The 17,491-nt window shown below is 45.1% G+C and overlaps 1 protein-coding gene across 2 annotated transcripts in view; it reads left to right on the top strand.

Annotated features, from left to right (window-relative positions):
• NRAP (nebulin related anchoring protein) overlaps positions 1 to 17,491 on the top strand; it is a 515,982-nt gene that overhangs the window by 244,107 nt on the left and 254,384 nt on the right. For both annotated transcript variants that reach the window (XM_069611850.1, XM_069611849.1), the window contains exons 14-16: positions 4,115 to 4,219; positions 5,374 to 5,472; positions 13,370 to 13,474. In XM_069611850.1, coding sequence (XP_069467951.1) covers positions 4,115 to 4,219; positions 5,374 to 5,472; positions 13,370 to 13,474 — 309 coding nt within the window. The remainder of the gene's footprint in view (positions 1 to 4,114; positions 4,220 to 5,373; positions 5,473 to 13,369; positions 13,475 to 17,491) is intronic.

The following is a 17,491-nucleotide window of genomic DNA, read 5'->3' as shown; positions in this document are numbered from 1 at the left end:
CCTAGTCATGTATGTTGCTTACACCACAAACAAATTCACCTGTTGTCAGATAAATAATAGGTGCTACGTATTTGTATTTCACTCTTTATTTGATGTTTTGCAAATGAAAAGGGCTTCACCCTGAAGCACTGTATAAAGGGCTCAGTGATCGCTGGCGCACTCCAATTGCTGTGTGCTTGGAAAAGTCATGATATCATTGGTTATTTATAACGCGCTTAATACCCAGAGGTTTCTAAGCGCGGACCCGGGATCGAAGCTGTGTTGCTCCGTGTTCTCTTGTTTACAACGCAAGCACGTTGCCCCTGAGCTATCCTCCCGAGACTATCGTAGTTGGAATATAAACGCAATCTGTGGATGTAAGCTTAACCATTATTTCTTCAATAGAAAGCAAACATTTCCAAGTTGTTCATTTTCATCCTTGATTTTTTAAATAAAATATATGCAAGGGAAACAGAACATATTGTATTGTTAGATACTTGTTCATCCTTAAGATAATGGAAATGTCATTTTGATCATCTCATATTTTTCTCATTTTGAAATGTGCGGTCTGATGGAATAGGGGAGCTTAGTTCTTGGTGTAAGTCCACCAGGTGGTTGTTAGGGTCTGCTGGAGTGGCATAAAGTCCTACAGGTGGTGGGTAGGGTCTTCTGGAGTGGCATAAAGTCCACCATGTGGTGGTTAGGGTCTTCTGGAGTGGCATAACGTCCACCATGTGGTGGTTAGGGTCTGCTGGATTGGCATAAAGTCCACCATGTGGTGGTTAGGGTCTGCTGGAGTGGTATAAAGTCCACCATGTGGTGGTTAGGGTCTGCTGGAGTGGCATAAAGTCCACCAGGTGGTAGTTAGGGTCTTCTGGAGTGGCATAACGTCCACCATGTGGTGGTTAGGGTCTGCTGGATTGGCATAAAGTCCACCAGGTGGTGGTTAGGGTCTGCTGGAGTGGCATAAAGTCCACCATGTGGTGGTTAGGGTCTGCTGGAGTGGCATAACGTCCACCATGTGGTGGTTAGGGTCTGCTGGAGTGGCATAAAGTCCATCATGTGGTGGTTAGGGTCTTCTGGAGTGGCATAACGTCCAGCATGTGGTGGTTAGGGTCTGCTGGAGTGGCATAAAGTCCACCATGTGGTGGTTAGGGTCTGCTGGAGTGGCATAAAGTCTACCATGTGGTGGTTAGGGTCTGCTGCAGTGGCATAAAGTCCACCAGGTGGTGGTTAGGGTCTTCTGGAGTGGCATAAAGTCCACCAGGTGGTAGTTAGGGTCTGCTGCAGTGGCATAACGTCCAGCATGTGGTGGTTAGGGTCTGCTGGAGTGGCATAAAGTCCACCATGTGGTGGTTAGGGTCTGCTGGAGTGGCATAAAGTCTACCATGTGGTGGTTAGGGTCTGCTGCAGTGGCATAAAGTCCACCAGGTGGTGGTTAGGGTCTGCTGGAGTGGCATAAAGTCCACCATGTGGTGGTTAGGGTCTTCTGGAGTGGCATAACGTCCACCATGTGGTGGTTAGGGTCTGCTGGAGTGGCATGAAGTCCATCATGTGGTGGTTAGGGTCTTCTGGAGTGGCATAACGTCCAGCATGTGGTGGTTAGGGTCTGCTGGAGTGGCATAAAGTCTACCATGTGGTGGTTAGGGTCTGCTGCAGTGGCATAACGTCCAGCATGTGGTGGTTAGGGTCTGCTGGAGTGGCATAAAGTCCACCATGTGGTGGTTAGGGTCTGCTGGAGTGGCATAAAGTCCACCATGTGGTGGTTAGGGTCTGCTGGATTGGCATAAAGTCCACCATGTGGTGGTTAGGGTCTGCTGGAGTGGCATAAAGTCCACCATGTGGTGGTTAGGGTCTGCTGGAGTGGCATAAAGTCCACCAGGTGGTAGTTAGGGTCTTCTGGAGTGGCATAACGTCCACCATGTGGTGGTTAGGGTCTGCTGGATTGGCATAAAGTCCACCAGGTGGTGGTTAGGGTCTGCTGGAGTGGCATAAAGTCCACCAGGTGGTGGTTAGGGTCTGCTGGAGTGGCATAACGTCCACCATGTGGTGGTTAGGGTCTGCTGGAGTGGCATAAAGTCCATCATGTGGTGGTTAGGGTCTTCTGGAGTGGCATAACGTCCAGCATGTGGTGGTTAGGGTCTGCTGGAGTGGCATAAAGTCCACCATGTGGTGGTTAGGGTCTGCTGGAGTGGCATAAAGTCTACCATGTGGTGGTTAGGGTCTGCTGCAGTGGCATAAAGTCCACCAGGTGGTGGTTAGGGTCTTCTGGAGTGGCATAAAGTCCACCATGTGGTAGTTAGGGTCTGCTGCAGTGGCATAACGTCCAGCATGTGGTGGTTAGGGTCTGCTGGAGTGGCATAAAGTCCACCATGTGGTGGTTAGGGTCTGCTGGAGTGGCATAAAGTCTACCATGTGGTGGTTAGGGTCTGCTGCAGTGGCATAAAGTCCACCAGGTGGTGGTTAGGGTCTGCTGGAGTGGCATAAAGTCCACCATGTGGTGGTTAGGGTCTTCTGGAGTGGCATAACGTCCACCATGTGGTGGTTAGGGTCTGCTGGAGTGGCATAAAGTCCATCATGTGGTGGTTAGGGTCTTCTGGAGTGGCATAACGTCCAGCATGTGGTGGTTAGGGTCTGCTGGAGTGGCATAAAGTCTACCATGTGGTGGTTAGGGTCTGCTGCAGTGGCATAACGTCCAGCATGTGGTGGTTAGGGTCTGCTGGAGTGGCATAAAGTCCACCATGTGGTGGTTAGGGTCTGCTGGAGTGGCATAAAGTCTACCATGTGGTGGTTAGGGTCTGCTGCAGTGGCATAAAGTCCACCAGGTGGTGGTTAGGGTCTGCTGGAGTGGCATAAAGTCCACCATGTGGTGGTTAGGGTCTTCTGGAGTGGCATAACGTCCACCATGTGGTGGTTAGGGTCTGCTGGAGTGGCATAAAGTCCATCATGTGGTGGTTAGGGTCTTCTGGAGTGGCATAACGTCCAGCATGTGGTGGTTAGGGTCTGCTGGAGTGGCATAAAGTCCACCATGTGGTGGTTAGGGTCTGCTGGAGTGGCATAAAGTCTACCATGTGGTGGTTAGGGTCTGCTGCAGTGGCATAAAGTCCACCATGTGGTGGTTAGGGTCTGCTGGAGTGGCATAAAGTCCTACAGGTGGTGGGTAGGGTCTGCTGGAGTGGCATAAAGTCCACCATGTGGTGGTTAGGGTCTGCTGGAGTGGCATAAAGTCCTACAGGTGGTGGGTAGGGTCTTCTGGAGTGGCATAAAGTCCACCATATGGTAGTTAGGGTCTTCTGGAGTGGTTATAACGTCAACCATGTGGTGGTTAGGGTCTGCTGGAGTGGCATAAAGTCCACCATGTGGTTGTTAGGGTCTGCTGGAGTGGCATAACGTCCACCATGTGGTGGTTAGGGTCTGCTGGAGTGGCATAAAGTCCACCATGTGGTTGTTAGGGTCTGCTGGAGTGGCATAAAGTCTACCATGTGGTGGTTAGGGTCTGCTGCAGTGGCATAAAGTCCACAAGGTGGTGGTTAGGGTCTTCTGGAGTGGTATAACGTCCAGGTGGTGGTTAGGGTCTGCTGGAGTGGCATAAAGTCCACCAGGTGGTGGTTAGGGTCTGCTGGAGTGGCATAAAAGAGCCCTAATACTTCATTTTCATGACGTTGTTATGATGACCAGACTGGCATTCTCAGCTCACGATTGATGTTGGGGCCAGTGCTTCTTGTGGGTGTGGGAATTGCAAATTTGCCTACACTGGACTACTGGCTTAGAGAAATTGGCAATTAGCCTCATGTTAATGGGTAATTGGTTAGATGGCTAGCAACGCATACACATGTTTACTAAGGATACCTTTCCGAGGGACAGTAACAATAATTTTGGTTGTTGCTGTGATTGGCCGTAGGGACCAGTACCTGAATCTGAGTTGGAAGTGCATATAGTTGGGCACCTACTAAAAAGTATTTTTATCCCTTCTTTTTTGCACTATTAGTTTATTTAAAAAAAATATTTAGCAGCAATAGATCTCTAAAACAAACCAACATTCCTTTAATCAAATAGGAAACAGCCAAAATGAAGAAGCAGAATAAAAAAACAAATGTATTTATGAGACGTTATGACACTTGCTTTTCTGTTACAGATCGCCTACAAATCCGACTGTAGTCATGACGACGTGGATTACAACTACCCAGCCACGCTTGCGCCTTCCTACCAGACCACAAGGAAGCTGGTTCCCTTAAAAGACGTAAGAACGAAATAATCTTTTGAGAACTCGTTGCACTGAGGGTGTTGTAGGCATACTGGGCCTCATTATGAGTTTAGTGGTATTTTGGTGGTAAATCTGTCGAAATACCGCCAAACACGACTACCGTTAGCGCCACTTGGTCCCATGGATTTACTACAGGATTACAAATGGTGGAAGGGTGGTGTAAATCACAATTTTTGGAGTCCATAGGACTCCACCAGGTTTTTGGCGGAATTACAATTCCACCGTGCTAATTCTGCTGATTTTTGGAGGAAAATTTGAAGATTTACCTGCAGCTTATTTGGAATTTGGCAGTGTGGTAAAAACAGAGGTAATTCCGTTACTGCCAAAAAGTGGCGGTAACAAAATTACCACCACTTTTTTACTGCACCACCAAACTCATGATGAGGCCCAATTATGCTTAAACCTGCCAAGTCAAGGCCCATTTTGGGAGTCTAACTGCTGCGAAAGAAGCCCGTATATCCTGGCATTTTTAGGAATGAAGGGGGAGGGATGGTGGCCACGGGGAAAATCCCGGGTAGGACATATTGAAGACTGAAATGGCTTAACAACTGCCACGCAAGATCAACAATTAAGTAAGATGTTTCTTAGTATTAGAAGTGGCCCATTTTAAGCTATTGTACCAGCACATTGAAATACAGGCAACATATTGTTGGTAAGATAACTCAGCTGGTTCAGCTCTCGCTACTGCAATCTTTGTGTGATCTGCAGGTCGCAGGTTTGAATCCTGGCAAGACCAGCTCAGCCTTTCATCTTTCTGAGGTCGATAAATGAGTACCAACTTCGGTTGGGATTATTAATGCATGTAAATATGTTTTAGGTACAGCGCTTAGACATATGCACTACATACATATAATTCAGGGACAATAGATTTAATTGTCATGCGCCACAGTAACATCTCCTCTTCCAGTGGTGGCCCATCGAGAACAGCGCGTAGGCCCCCGGCTGGTGTGTTGTGAGGTAAAACTGCACTGCCATGGGCCATGCTTTGTGAACACACGAGCAGAGGTAGTTTCCTGGGCCTTCTGATTTATGTAAACATATGAGACAGAATGTAGAACGGACCACAATTAAGACAGCCACGCTTGTGTTGTTATACATTTTAAAGTATGTTCTTGTCTCCCTTACTCCAGGTCAATTACCGCCAGAGTATAGACAAATTGAAATACAGCTCTTTAACAACTACTCCAGAGATGATACAAGCTAAAATCAATGCTCGGCAGCTCAGCAACGTGAGTCCTGGCAGTGGGTTCTTAAGGATGTCTTGCCAACACGGCGGCCATGTGCACTGCACTCCTCAACCCGTAATGGCTTGGAAAAAGGAGTGATACCACAAAGCCAGCTACAAACCTGGGCTTTATTGCAATACCTGCACTCACAGCTGTGTCACATGCTGTGCAATCTGCCGACATCCTTCTGTCTGTATGCTGGAGAGCGAGTATTGGCAGGGCTTCTTATAAGTGAAAGTGTCTAATTACTGATGGATGGATTCGCATGTGTGGGTATAGTGGCTCAGTGGGTGGATGGATTGGCGAGTGTGTGTCTGGTTGTGAGAATGAATGAATAGGGTACCGGATGCATGAGCAGGTGGGCGGGTGATTGGCTAGATGGGGTGCCATTCAGTAGATGCAGTGGTAAATGGGTGCCTGGGTGTCTGGCTCATTGTGGATGAGTAAGGAGAGAGTGACTCTATAGATGGGTGGATGGGGAAAGCGGATGGGCGCATTAGTAATGGGGTGGGAGTGTGAAGAAACACACAAGCACCAGTTTACGGACATTGCTTCTACTCTTGGTTAAACTTTCTTTATTCACAAATTGTATCTTCTGCTTGTGCACAGACCTCCTGACCCTAAACATATTTTTCTAGACACCTTGGTAGGGTTAGTAGTGAAAATAGTGTTATTAAACCTACGTCTTTTAATGCCCATAGACTTACCTTTTTGGTGTAAGGCTGGCCAAGACCCTCACAGTTCACCTGTTTAATCTGGGAGGGTTGATCAGCGGCAACACACTCACCTTGGGCACGAGATAATGCCCCACAGCATGGGTTCTACCCCTGCCCCACCACATAATATCTGGGGGAGTCTGCCATTAGCAGCTGGATGAACTGGGTCCAACACCTCTGGGTCTGTACCACACATAAAACGTGCCACGAGTTCAGCATGTGTCCTTCCTCGTGGTGAGACCCTCTTGGGATCCCTTTTTTACTCCTGATTTCAGTTCACTTCTAGTTCAGCGTTTTTCCTTCCTCGTGGTGAGATCACCTTGGGATCCCTTTTTTTACACCTGATGTCAGTTCACTTCTAGTTCAACATGTGTCCTTCCTAGTGGTGAGATCCTCTTGGGATCCCTTTTTTTACTCCTGATTTCAGTTCACTTCTAGTTCAGCATGTGTCCTTCCTCATGGCGAGATCATCCTGGGATCCCCTTTTATACCCCTAATTTCAGTTCACTTCTAGTTCAGCATGTGTCCTTCCTCGTGGTGAGATCATCCTGAGATCCCTTTTTTTTACTCCTGATTTCAGTTCACTTCTAGTTCAGCATGTGTCCTGTCTCGTGGCAAGATCATCCTGGGATCCCCTTTTTTTTACTCCTGATTTCAGTTCACTTCTAGTTCAGCATGTGTCCTTCCTCGTGGTGAGATCATCCTGGGATCCCTTTTTTTTACGCCTGATTTCAGTTCACTTCTAGTTCAGCATTAGTCCTTCCTCGTGGTGAGACCCTCTTAGGATCCCATTTTTTACTTCAGATTTCAGTTCACTTCTAGTTCAGCATGTGTCCTTCCTCGTGGCGAGATCATCTTCGGGATCCCTTTTTTTACTCACTATTTCAGACCTGCTGGTGGCCACGGGTAACTTGGGTAAACATGCCTTCACTTCTAGGTTCAGGAGACCCATTGCTTTGGAAGTGCCCACAGCCAAGTTGGACAGTACTCTCCTAGCTAGCTACTGTTCCACTGATCCTGAAAGCTCCCTTTTGACTTTACCTCTTTTACAAATAGAGTCCATTGTCCCCACAAAATTCAGTAGATATAAATTTGGAGCCACGTGACATAAACGGCTGTCTCAGGATCTGACAATCCCAAGAGAGCAACCAGGACACCTGAATGGACGTGGAGATGCTCCTTCGCCCTGAAACATGTGCACATCATGTTAGAATACACATGGGGGACATATACACCTGCGATTCTAAAAGGAGGATCACATTCCCTACAGGGAGAATAGTTTATGCCCCATAATGCCACCTGTTCTTGTTTTCCTTCGCAGAAGACTATGGTCTGGCTACCTCAGGTGGGGCACAAGATGCCCCAGAAAAGGATCAGCATTTTGAAGCTTCTGAACTGCTGATTTGACACAGCCCAAAAGCATAACAATATAACATAACCAGCAGCTCCTAGCACGTCACACGCTGATCTAGCGCGCGCCTCCCTCTCTCTTTCTCCATCGCTCCTTCTCTCTTGGCTCTCTGTTTTTCTGTCTCTATCTCTGACTCTCTGTCTCAGTCTCTCTATCTCTCTCTTTTTCTCACTCTGTCTCTTTCTCTCCGTCATCCCTCACTCCTTCTTTTTCTCACTCTACGGGTATCATTACGGATTTGCCGGTAACCCATCTGTACTACTGGCAGGTTACCGATAAACCTGCCTTACCATTACCAGTGCCCGATATCCCATTACAGGTGCCAGCAACGGTGGTAAGTTTCCATTCCATGAAGTCCCAAAGGACTCCATGGAATGGGTTTGACGCAATCATGGGCACGGGTACTAGGGGTGCTGGGGATTGCAGCAATTATTTGCCAGTAGGGGCCTGAACTACCGGCAGGTTAGGCTTGCCGGGAGTTCACTACCCCAACCAGCAAAATCAGAGTGTGCTGGTCCAGTAAAAATGCAAGAGCCTCACTACCAGCATTTCTTCCGCCATTTGTACCAGACTCAGCATTTGTCCCTAAGTCTACTATGTTATTCAGTTGTGATTCTTACTGATAAAAAAGAGCAATGTCTCAGAATACATCAGATCAGCATACCCGATGGATATGGCAGTGATTCACCATATCTACCTTCCATATCAAGCCCTCCCTTAGAAGATTTTTTATTCTCTTATTATTATTTTTATTCTCTTATTAATAATGTTCATGGTTTCCCTTAACCAAGAACTTTGTCTACAGCCTAGTGTCAACACATTTCTTTGAAGGTCAATTAAAATACACAGGGCCCAGGTGCCACCATCGGAAATAGTTCCTCCCAGAAATGTTGCCACAGTATTCTGAGGCATTGCTCTTTTTTATCAGTAAGAATCACAACAAGTAAATTACATTGTAGACTTAGGGACTGCTCTTACTCTATCCCTTTTAGATAGGCAGGGCATCACCTCTCTCCTAGGGACGGACACCCCACACAGTGAAAGGGTGTTCTTCTATTAGGGACTGGTAGGTAACACATTCAATGCAGACAGAGAATAAGCACCACGTGTATACAGTCGGTTCCCCCGCCCACCACCTTCCCCCCACCGACCCAGCAGTAATTCTTTCCCAACCCCCCCCCCCCCCAGTCACCACTTACCTGGTTACTGCTGCGGCAAGTGCTGCCGCAGCTCCTGCAGCTTGTCTCACTGCTCCGTTTTGGCCGCCATGGAAATGGAAGAGGCCATAAGGAGGCCTGCCTTCCTATTCCATGGTGGCCAGGCTTGTATATCATTGGCTAAAACTAGCGCAGTTACTCCTTAAACTAGCCCACTTTGGCCCAAAAAACTCACCCACTTTGACCAAAAAACGATCCCACACTAGAATGTTACCTTATAGACTAGTCCGAGCCTGGTCATAGTCCAAAACAAATGGACCCCTTGCTTAGACTCCGCTATAGGGCCAAGATGCTCTCAAACAAAAACGGCACCCTACCTCATAAATGTGTACATTAGTGGAATGATGGGTGTTTAAATGGGTGATTGGCTGGAAGGGGGAGTGAATAGATAGATGAATATCAACTGCTAATCTACTGGCCCAACATCCATGTTTCCAGCTTAGTATTTGTGGTGTGTTGGGGTTGTCTTCTCATTTGTCTTTGAATACTTTGCAGAATGTATGTTTTTGAGAAGAGGTGGTTGTGATTCCTGGCATGATGTCAATGGAATCACACCCATCAAGGGTACACAAACACCACAGTAATTATTGGAGAACACCTTACAGCTTAATAGATATATAGTAACCCCTTAGTAGATTGTCATTTTAGACAGACCTGGAATTTTAGTCAACAGTACTTTGGGTTCTGGGATTTGTAGTTTTACATTTCCCATTATAGTCACACGGGTGCAATTCCCAGCATGTTGAGACCCATATGACATGACTACAGATAGCAGCTAGGAAGGAAGCCAGCTGAGAGGTGGTCTTGGTCCTTCTCTCCAACCCGACTGGCACAACCCATGCCTTTCAGCTCATGACTCTCCATGATATTCACACTGTCTCCCTGTTTACTAAACTCACCCCACTAGTTGCATTGAGATGCGTGATGCTGCCCCTCATCCCCCTTGTATTGCAAACACTTGCTGTGTATTGAAGGAAGGGCTCCATTACCCGTTCCCGTTGGCTGTGACATGTATTACTCTATCCTTGGGCAATAATGTGAAAGCTGAGGTTGTACAGTTCTCTGACGGTTGTGGGTGCTTCTAGTCCACCTCTCACCTTCACTGTATCCCCATAAGATTTCCCCTAAAAGACAGGTTCCACCGGGAAGAGCCCAAGATGCTCCTGGAATATTCTGTAGCCAGAAGAGCTGTTATTCACTGTCTCTCACACACACACACACACACACTCATGTACGCACACATGCACGCACTCTCACACACACACACACATACACACACACACACACACACACACACGCTCTCTCATAATCCTCAGCCTATTCATGATCCTTGATTATCGTCCTGATGCTTCATCATAATCTTTTATCCTTGCCATAAACTCTCTATAGAGTCCCTCATCATAGCTCTTCATCATGGTCCTTTGCCCTAATAATAGTCCTTAGTCATTGTCTTTAGTCATAGTGCTTCATCCTTGTGCTTGTCAGTGTCTTTCATCCTAGTCTTAGCCCATCATCATGGTCCTTTGTTATAGTCCCTTGTCCTAGTCTTATTCCTTAGTCATAGTACTTCTCATCCAGAGCCCTTCATTATAGTCCTTCATTATAGATCTTCTGCTTCATCCTAGTCCTTCTCCTTCATTCTAGCCCTGCTCCTTCATCCTAGTTCTACTCCTTCTTAGTTCCACTCCCCCATTTTAGTCCTACTCCTTCATCCCAGTCCTACTCCTCCATCCTAGCCATACACCTCCATCATAGTTCTACACCTGCACTTCACCATCCTTGTCCTACCCCTTCATCTTCATCCTGCTCCTTCATCCTAGTCCTCTTCAGTAGTCCTAGTCCTAGTCATCCTCATATGTCTCTCTTTCACCCTTGTCTTAGTCCTTGTCTTAGTCATAGTCCTCATCATAATACTCATCCTGGTCATGATCCTTGATTATCGTCATGGTGCTTCATCATAATCTTTCACTCTTGTCAGAAACTCTCGGTAGAGTCCTTCATCATAGCTCTTCATCATAGTCCTTTGCCCTAATCATAGTCCTTAGTCATTGTCTTTAATCATAGTGCTTCATCCTTGTGCTTGTCAGTATTTTTCATCCTAGCCTTAGCCCATCATCATGGTCCTTTGTTATATGCCCTTGTCCTAGTCGTATTCCTTAGTCGTAGTCCTTCTCCTCCAGAGCCCTTAATCATAGTCCTTCATTATAGACCTTCTGCTTCATCCTAGTCCTTCTGCTTCAGTGCAGTCCTTCTCCTTCATAGCCCATCCCCTTCATCGTGGTCCTTATTCATAGGCCTTTGTCATAGTACCTAGTCATAGACCTTTGTCCTGGTCCTTCATCCTAGTCCTTCTCATTCTTTCTCAGACTTCTCCTTTGTAGTAGCCAGTCTCTTACCTAGGCATTTTGCTTCATACTAGTACTTAGTCCTTCATCTTTCATCCTAACCTTTCTCCTTTGTCCTAGTCAGACTATGGGCCAGGTCGCCACAGTTAGTCGCTGTCAGACCCTGTCTCATGCATTCGTCCTATCTCCGCCCTTCTCTTGATAGAGACAATATGTGCTGTGCTGCTTGGCTACCCCTTTCCTCTTGTGTACAAAGGGTATGTTGGATACTGCTGCACCACTGATGGAGACAGATGGAGACAGAGTCTACCGTGCAGCCTGGATATTGCTCTCTTTCTGATGGAGACATCCCTCTTTAAAAAGCCTAGAATGTATATTAAAGAGGATCCTTTCGTAGCAAAAGAAGAATGCCTCACCACGAAAATATGAGGGGCACTTTGAAACACAGTTTCTTGATGTATAAACGCCTCACAATAGCACACGAAATAGATAAATAAATATATAAATCAACCAAATAAATAAATAAGAAACTTTATACAAGCCAAGAGCAATTGGCACTAGGAGTCTCAGTCGGGAGGTTTCTTTCGGGGAGGGGGGTTGACTCTCCCCTAATGAATCAACAGCAGAGGACTGGATATTTGAATTAGGATTACGTTTTCTACAGAGCGCAAATGTTTGCTCCCTCCTGCATGTGCACATGCGCATTCCCATCTGAACGTCCATCAGTCCAGGTTCCTGTAATGCTTGAATAGTTTATAGCAGTCAGTACATGGCACCCTTTCCAGCTGGCTAGTTCAGCTTCATGGTTCTCTTATTATACTCAAGAAAACATGCTGTTTCAAACACACTAGTGCTATGTACTATGTGCCCAACCTATCCTTTCAATGCATTGAGCTACCCAGTTTACCGCGTGAATGAACAATGCTTGAACCTCTTAAGTGCCATGGACGAGATTGCTCGTCCTTTTTGCATAGACTTACATAATAGCCTGGCACTTATCACGATGGAAATACAAGCGAGCTAGCATTTGCTTACTTGGTCTTTATCCTCATCGCCAGTTGTTAGTTTAACGCACACCACGGCAGGAATTCACATAAGGACGACAGGACACGTCTGGCTTGGTTAACAGTGTACTAAACAGTGACTTAACTCAACGTCTCTTTCTGCCTGAGGCTCCTCCTCTTCCTTTCTTTAACCCTTGAGTGTCCTTGTAACACTGAGGACTAATTTCAGATGGCAGACAATAATTGTACATAAAGGGGGTGTGTTTAACGTACATATAATCATTATTTCTTTAATCTTTTTTATTAGCTAACGGTTTACAAACAAAACCTTTCCGCTACACCAACAATAATATAAAAGAAAAAAAGGTAATGATAAAATCAATCAATTTACAAAACAGCATTGAAAAAAAAATCCTAAATAGCTCCTTGGAAGAGTTTTCAAACAACAGAAGGATAATTTGCACAACTGACTCCTCCTATGGGTTGCTTCTGTCGATTTCCAAAAAGGGTACCCTCACGAATACAAAAATGGCCAGAGTCAATACAATCCTTTTGCCCTGCATTAATATGTCCCACATCTCCCTCAAAGATAAGGTCTGATATTCATGCAAAATATTCACCGTCAGATTTGTTCTAATGTCCCTTAGATCTGGACATTGCATAATTAAATGGAACAATGTCTCTGGTGTCCCCTTACATAATATACAGCCAAAGTTACGGCGTTTTGGGTTTTTCCTCACTTCCAATCTCTCTTTAGTGGGTAACAAGTTCAAACGCAGTCTCAAGAACTGTCAGAGGGACTTTTTTTTGAAGTAGCCCAGGATTGTGCCGCGCCTTCTGAGGTCAGTAAAACTCCTGCCATAGATCTTATATTTCTTTATCGCCCCCCGCGTCTGGATCGTGTCCTGGTCATATAGCTTCCTTTTAAAATGATCCAGATCCTCCAGAAGCAGTTCTTCTGTCACACTTACAGTCACACTTACAGTCTCCAAAATTCCCATAATACTCTGCATAGTTATTTGTTTCTGTTTTTTTAACACTGCGCAGATGACCCATTTCCGTTGTCACCATTAGTAGAAGTGTTACTAGCAGTAGTGACGGTCAGTGAACAATAAGTAAACCCATTTTCATGCTGATTTTGTTTGAGAGCACTACCGAGACTGTAGTTGAAGAAGTATTGCATTCTCTTTGCTTTGATGTCTTACAGCTGAATTACCGCGCGCAGTACGAGAAGACCAAGGCCAATTACACCCTGCACCAGGACCTGCCTGACCTGCTCAAGGCAAAGGCCAATGCAGAGCTCTATAGTGGGGTAAGCATCGTCTGCCTCCCTGCAGGGGGGCGCAGCCATGACAAAGAGTGTGGAAACAAGGGTGCATGCAAGTGAATGTCTTAAGAGCATGCGCAACCGACTTCTCTGAATGGGATTTCAGCGCCACGTGTGTTCATCTCAGCGATCTGAATACCCTCTACATCTCGAACTGTAGTCACTGTTGTTTATTAATTCATCTTTTGTAATGTGCTTCAAACCGGAGACCGGTCTGTAGCGCAGGACCAGGATTCACACCTTTGTTGCTCTGCGTTGTCTTGGTTCCAAGACAAACGCGTTGCCCCTGAGCTATCCTCCTGGCCCAAATTATTATTTTGGGGGTCATTCCGAGTAGGGCGGTAAGGGTTAACGGTCACCGGTAACGAGACCGGTGCCCTTAAACCCTTACCGCCCTATTCCGAGTTCCCTTTGCGGGTTGGTACTTAACGCCTGCTTTTTGCAGGCGTTAAAAAATCAACCCGCAAAGGGACCTAGGAGCTAATTACGGCACCGCAATTTACGGTGCCGTAATTAGCGCCTTCCCCATTCCCATTGAGCCCTATGGGCCAAAAATGGGAATGGGGAAGGGCCCTTGGTGAATGAGGACTTACCGACCCCGCCAACCTTGGAATGGGGTGGTAATTCCGCCATTCACCATGACGGAGTCGGAAAAATAACGGCGTCAACCAAGGCGCTAATAGCGCCTTGGTTAACGCCAGGGTCGGAATGAGGCCCTATGTCTTGGGAATGAGGAATTAAGGGCCTCATTATAAATCGGGCAGTGTGGTCAAAATTCACTGGTATTACTGTTACTGCCGCATTACCGCACCGCCCAACTACCATGTTTGGCAGTGAGGTGGAGCAAAAACCTCCAGCAAAGTGCTGCACGTCGTTCCACCACCTTTACCGCTGGCGGTAATACTGCCAAAATTCCCCATGGACTCCATCAATGGCGACTAACACCACCAATCCACCACTTGCAATCTGGCGGTAATACCACTGTACCAAGTAACGGTAACAGTAATTCCGTTTGGTGGCATCTCAGCGGATTTACTGCCGAGATACCCCCAAACTTGTAATGAGGAAAATCTCCATGGCATGTCAATAACTATTTAGGAACTTACGTGCTGACCATAAACAGACACTGCAGGTATCTTAAACCCGCATATCTGCCAGGATTGCGCATGTGTGCTCTCAAGCCCTTCGCACTCCCAACACTACTCGATCTCCAACCTTTAATTAGGTTATTAATGAACTCAAAACATACTTGACTGTGTTGCATCTCTCTAGAAGATAGTCGATTTTTAGTGGACTAAATGGCGTCCACAAACATACAAAGCCCTTCCCCTCTGGTCAACTCCTTTCCTGCATCTGCAACCTCCTTCTCCACTTTCCATCCCTCTGACTTGACTCTTGCTCTCCTTCCCAGTAGACGAAGGTCTGGTTACACCAGGCAGGGGCACAATACGCAACAAACATGAATTGGCGCTTTGAAACTATTACTGCGGTCATTTGGCGCAGTACAAAATTATAGAAACATAACACCCTATGCAACCTCGGTCTCAGCCATGTGATTATTTCCCTTTCATCATGTTTGCTAGAGTTATTCCAGATCAAATTCTGGTTTGATCACATATGATGCTGGTCAGGAGAAGTACAAAGGAGAGCAAAAGATTTTAGGTGCTATGCCACCCTATCACCACAACTAAACTAGTGGTGTTTTAGTCATAAAGGTAAAAGAGGCAGAAAGCAAAGTGTCGTCGGCAGCACGTCCAAAGGGCAGACTATACTGTGCACAGATTTAAGTCTGCAGCATAAGCCTCCCAACTATGGTACGCTTTAGAAATCCAGTGCATGCTGGAGAGGAGAGAGGAAGGAACCATGCAGGGTCCCTCTACGTAACACAGCAAACCGCCTAACCTTTTGGAAACAGTTGAAGACATTCCTGTTTAATTAGATTTTGACTTGCCATCTAGCTTATATAGTGTCTACCCTTTTTCTTCTATGGCGCCTGGACGCCTTCGGGCTTTGGCGCCTTATAAATAAAATAACATAACATGCATAAATACATATATAGCTAATGAAAACACTACAATCACACTCCTATGAAATGCTCCTATAGATAATGCAAGCTAAAAATCAATCCTGTTATTCCCTAACAATCTAAAGCTCGTCAAATAGCTCAGTGAGTTAGTGCTGCGATCTCTGAACCATTCCGGAAATTCCAAGGTTTGGCTGGAGTGACAGAACCTTTATATTTTTAAGGTCAATACACTAAGTGCAAATTGAGTAATGGTATCACTTTTATCCACAACATCACAAATGGCAGTTATTTTTGTTGGTGTGATTATACACTTGTTGTCATCTAGGAAAGTACCATACACATATGCATAAACAGCACGCTGGGGCCATAATTATGATGAAAGGCGCTATTCAAATGACAAAATGAATGAATGAATATCCTATGAGTTTTCCAGTGTACTTCACTATCATTCTCCTAATTGATTTTAACTAAGAAACAGACTATAGTAATGATGCATGGCAGCCTGCGACATCTGTTCAAAAGCCTGTAAGTAATGTTCCTATAATACATGGCAGCCAATGACACCTGTATAAAAGCCTGTAAGTAATTTTCTTATAATACATGGCAGTCTGTGACTCCTGTATAAAAGCCTGTAAATAATTTTCTCATAATACATGTCAGCCTGCGACACCTATATAAAAGCCTGTAAGTAATTTTCCTTTAATACATGGCAGCCTGCGACATCTGTTCAAAAGCCTGTAAGTAATGTTCCTAAAATACATGACAGTCTATGACACCTGTATAAAAGCCTGTAAGTAATTTTCTCATAATACATGGCAGCCTATGACACCTGTATAAAAGCCTGTAAGTAATTTTCTCATAATACATGGCAGTCTGTGACACCTGTATAAAAGCCTGTAAATAATTTTCTCATAATACATGTCAGCCTGCGACACCTATATAAAAGCCTGTAAGTAATTTTCCTTTAATACATGGCAGCCTGCGACATCTGTTCAAAAGCCTGTAAGTAATGTTCCTAAAATACATGACAGTCTATGACACCTGTATAAAAGCCTGTAAGTAATTTTCTCATAATACATGGCAGCCTGCGACACCTGTATAAAAGCCTGTAAGTATTTTTCCTATAATACATGACAGCCTGCGACACCTGCATAAAAACCTGTAAGTGATTGTCTTATAATACATGGTAGCCTGCAATACCTTCAGACAATCATGTAAATAAGGTTCCTATTGGAGGCCACTGCTTTGTAATCATGTGTTACCTGTAAATAGTGACACACCACTGTCTGCTGCTTGAGCCAGCACAGAGCAGAAATCCCAATGCCACTGCAGCACTTCATTAAAGCTGTTCAAATTCCTTTCTTGTAAAATATCTTTCTGTGATACTTTACAGCCAATGACTGATTAGCTCGTGGCTAGTATGTTTATTGTGTGCACTGCTGGAATTAAACGCATGTAAGCAAGGTTCGGTCTGCATGTTACTGCTTATTTTAAAGCGCAAAACCTTTATAAATGCATTTTATTAAAATATTTGAAACTTTTTTGCAACACATTAGAAAATGCATATTAGGTTTATTTTTAATGATAATATGTATCAATGACTGCAAGATCTCTTACATTAGATTAAGCAGGTGGCATAGTATTAAATAGTATTGACAGTGCGTGGCCATTTATTATGAAGAATAAAATATTGTGTGTGGTACATAAAAAGGATATTGAAAGTCAATGCAGACTTTTGTGACCTTATAACGGGACCCATTATAATGAAATGAGAAATAACGAATGCAACTTTACCAAATCTTTTTTACCAAATTCTTTTTTTTATATTGGCCCCCCAAAAGCCCTGTTTACCCATGCTACTAACACCATCCCGAACCACCCCCCACACCTTTTAAGCCCTTACCCCATTCTCTATATATTTAGCATTCAGTATTCTTTGGGTAAAATGGCATTTGTTATTTTCGATTCGATATAAT

Source organism: Ambystoma mexicanum, chromosome 8, assembly GCF_040938575.1.
Source record: "Ambystoma mexicanum isolate Mex_15411 chromosome 8, UKY_AmexF1_1, whole genome shotgun sequence".
NCBI lineage: Eukaryota > Metazoa > Chordata > Amphibia > Caudata > Ambystomatidae > Ambystoma > Ambystoma mexicanum.
Note: the sequence above shows the minus strand (reverse complement) of the source record. Positions and strands in the feature narration are given on the sequence as shown.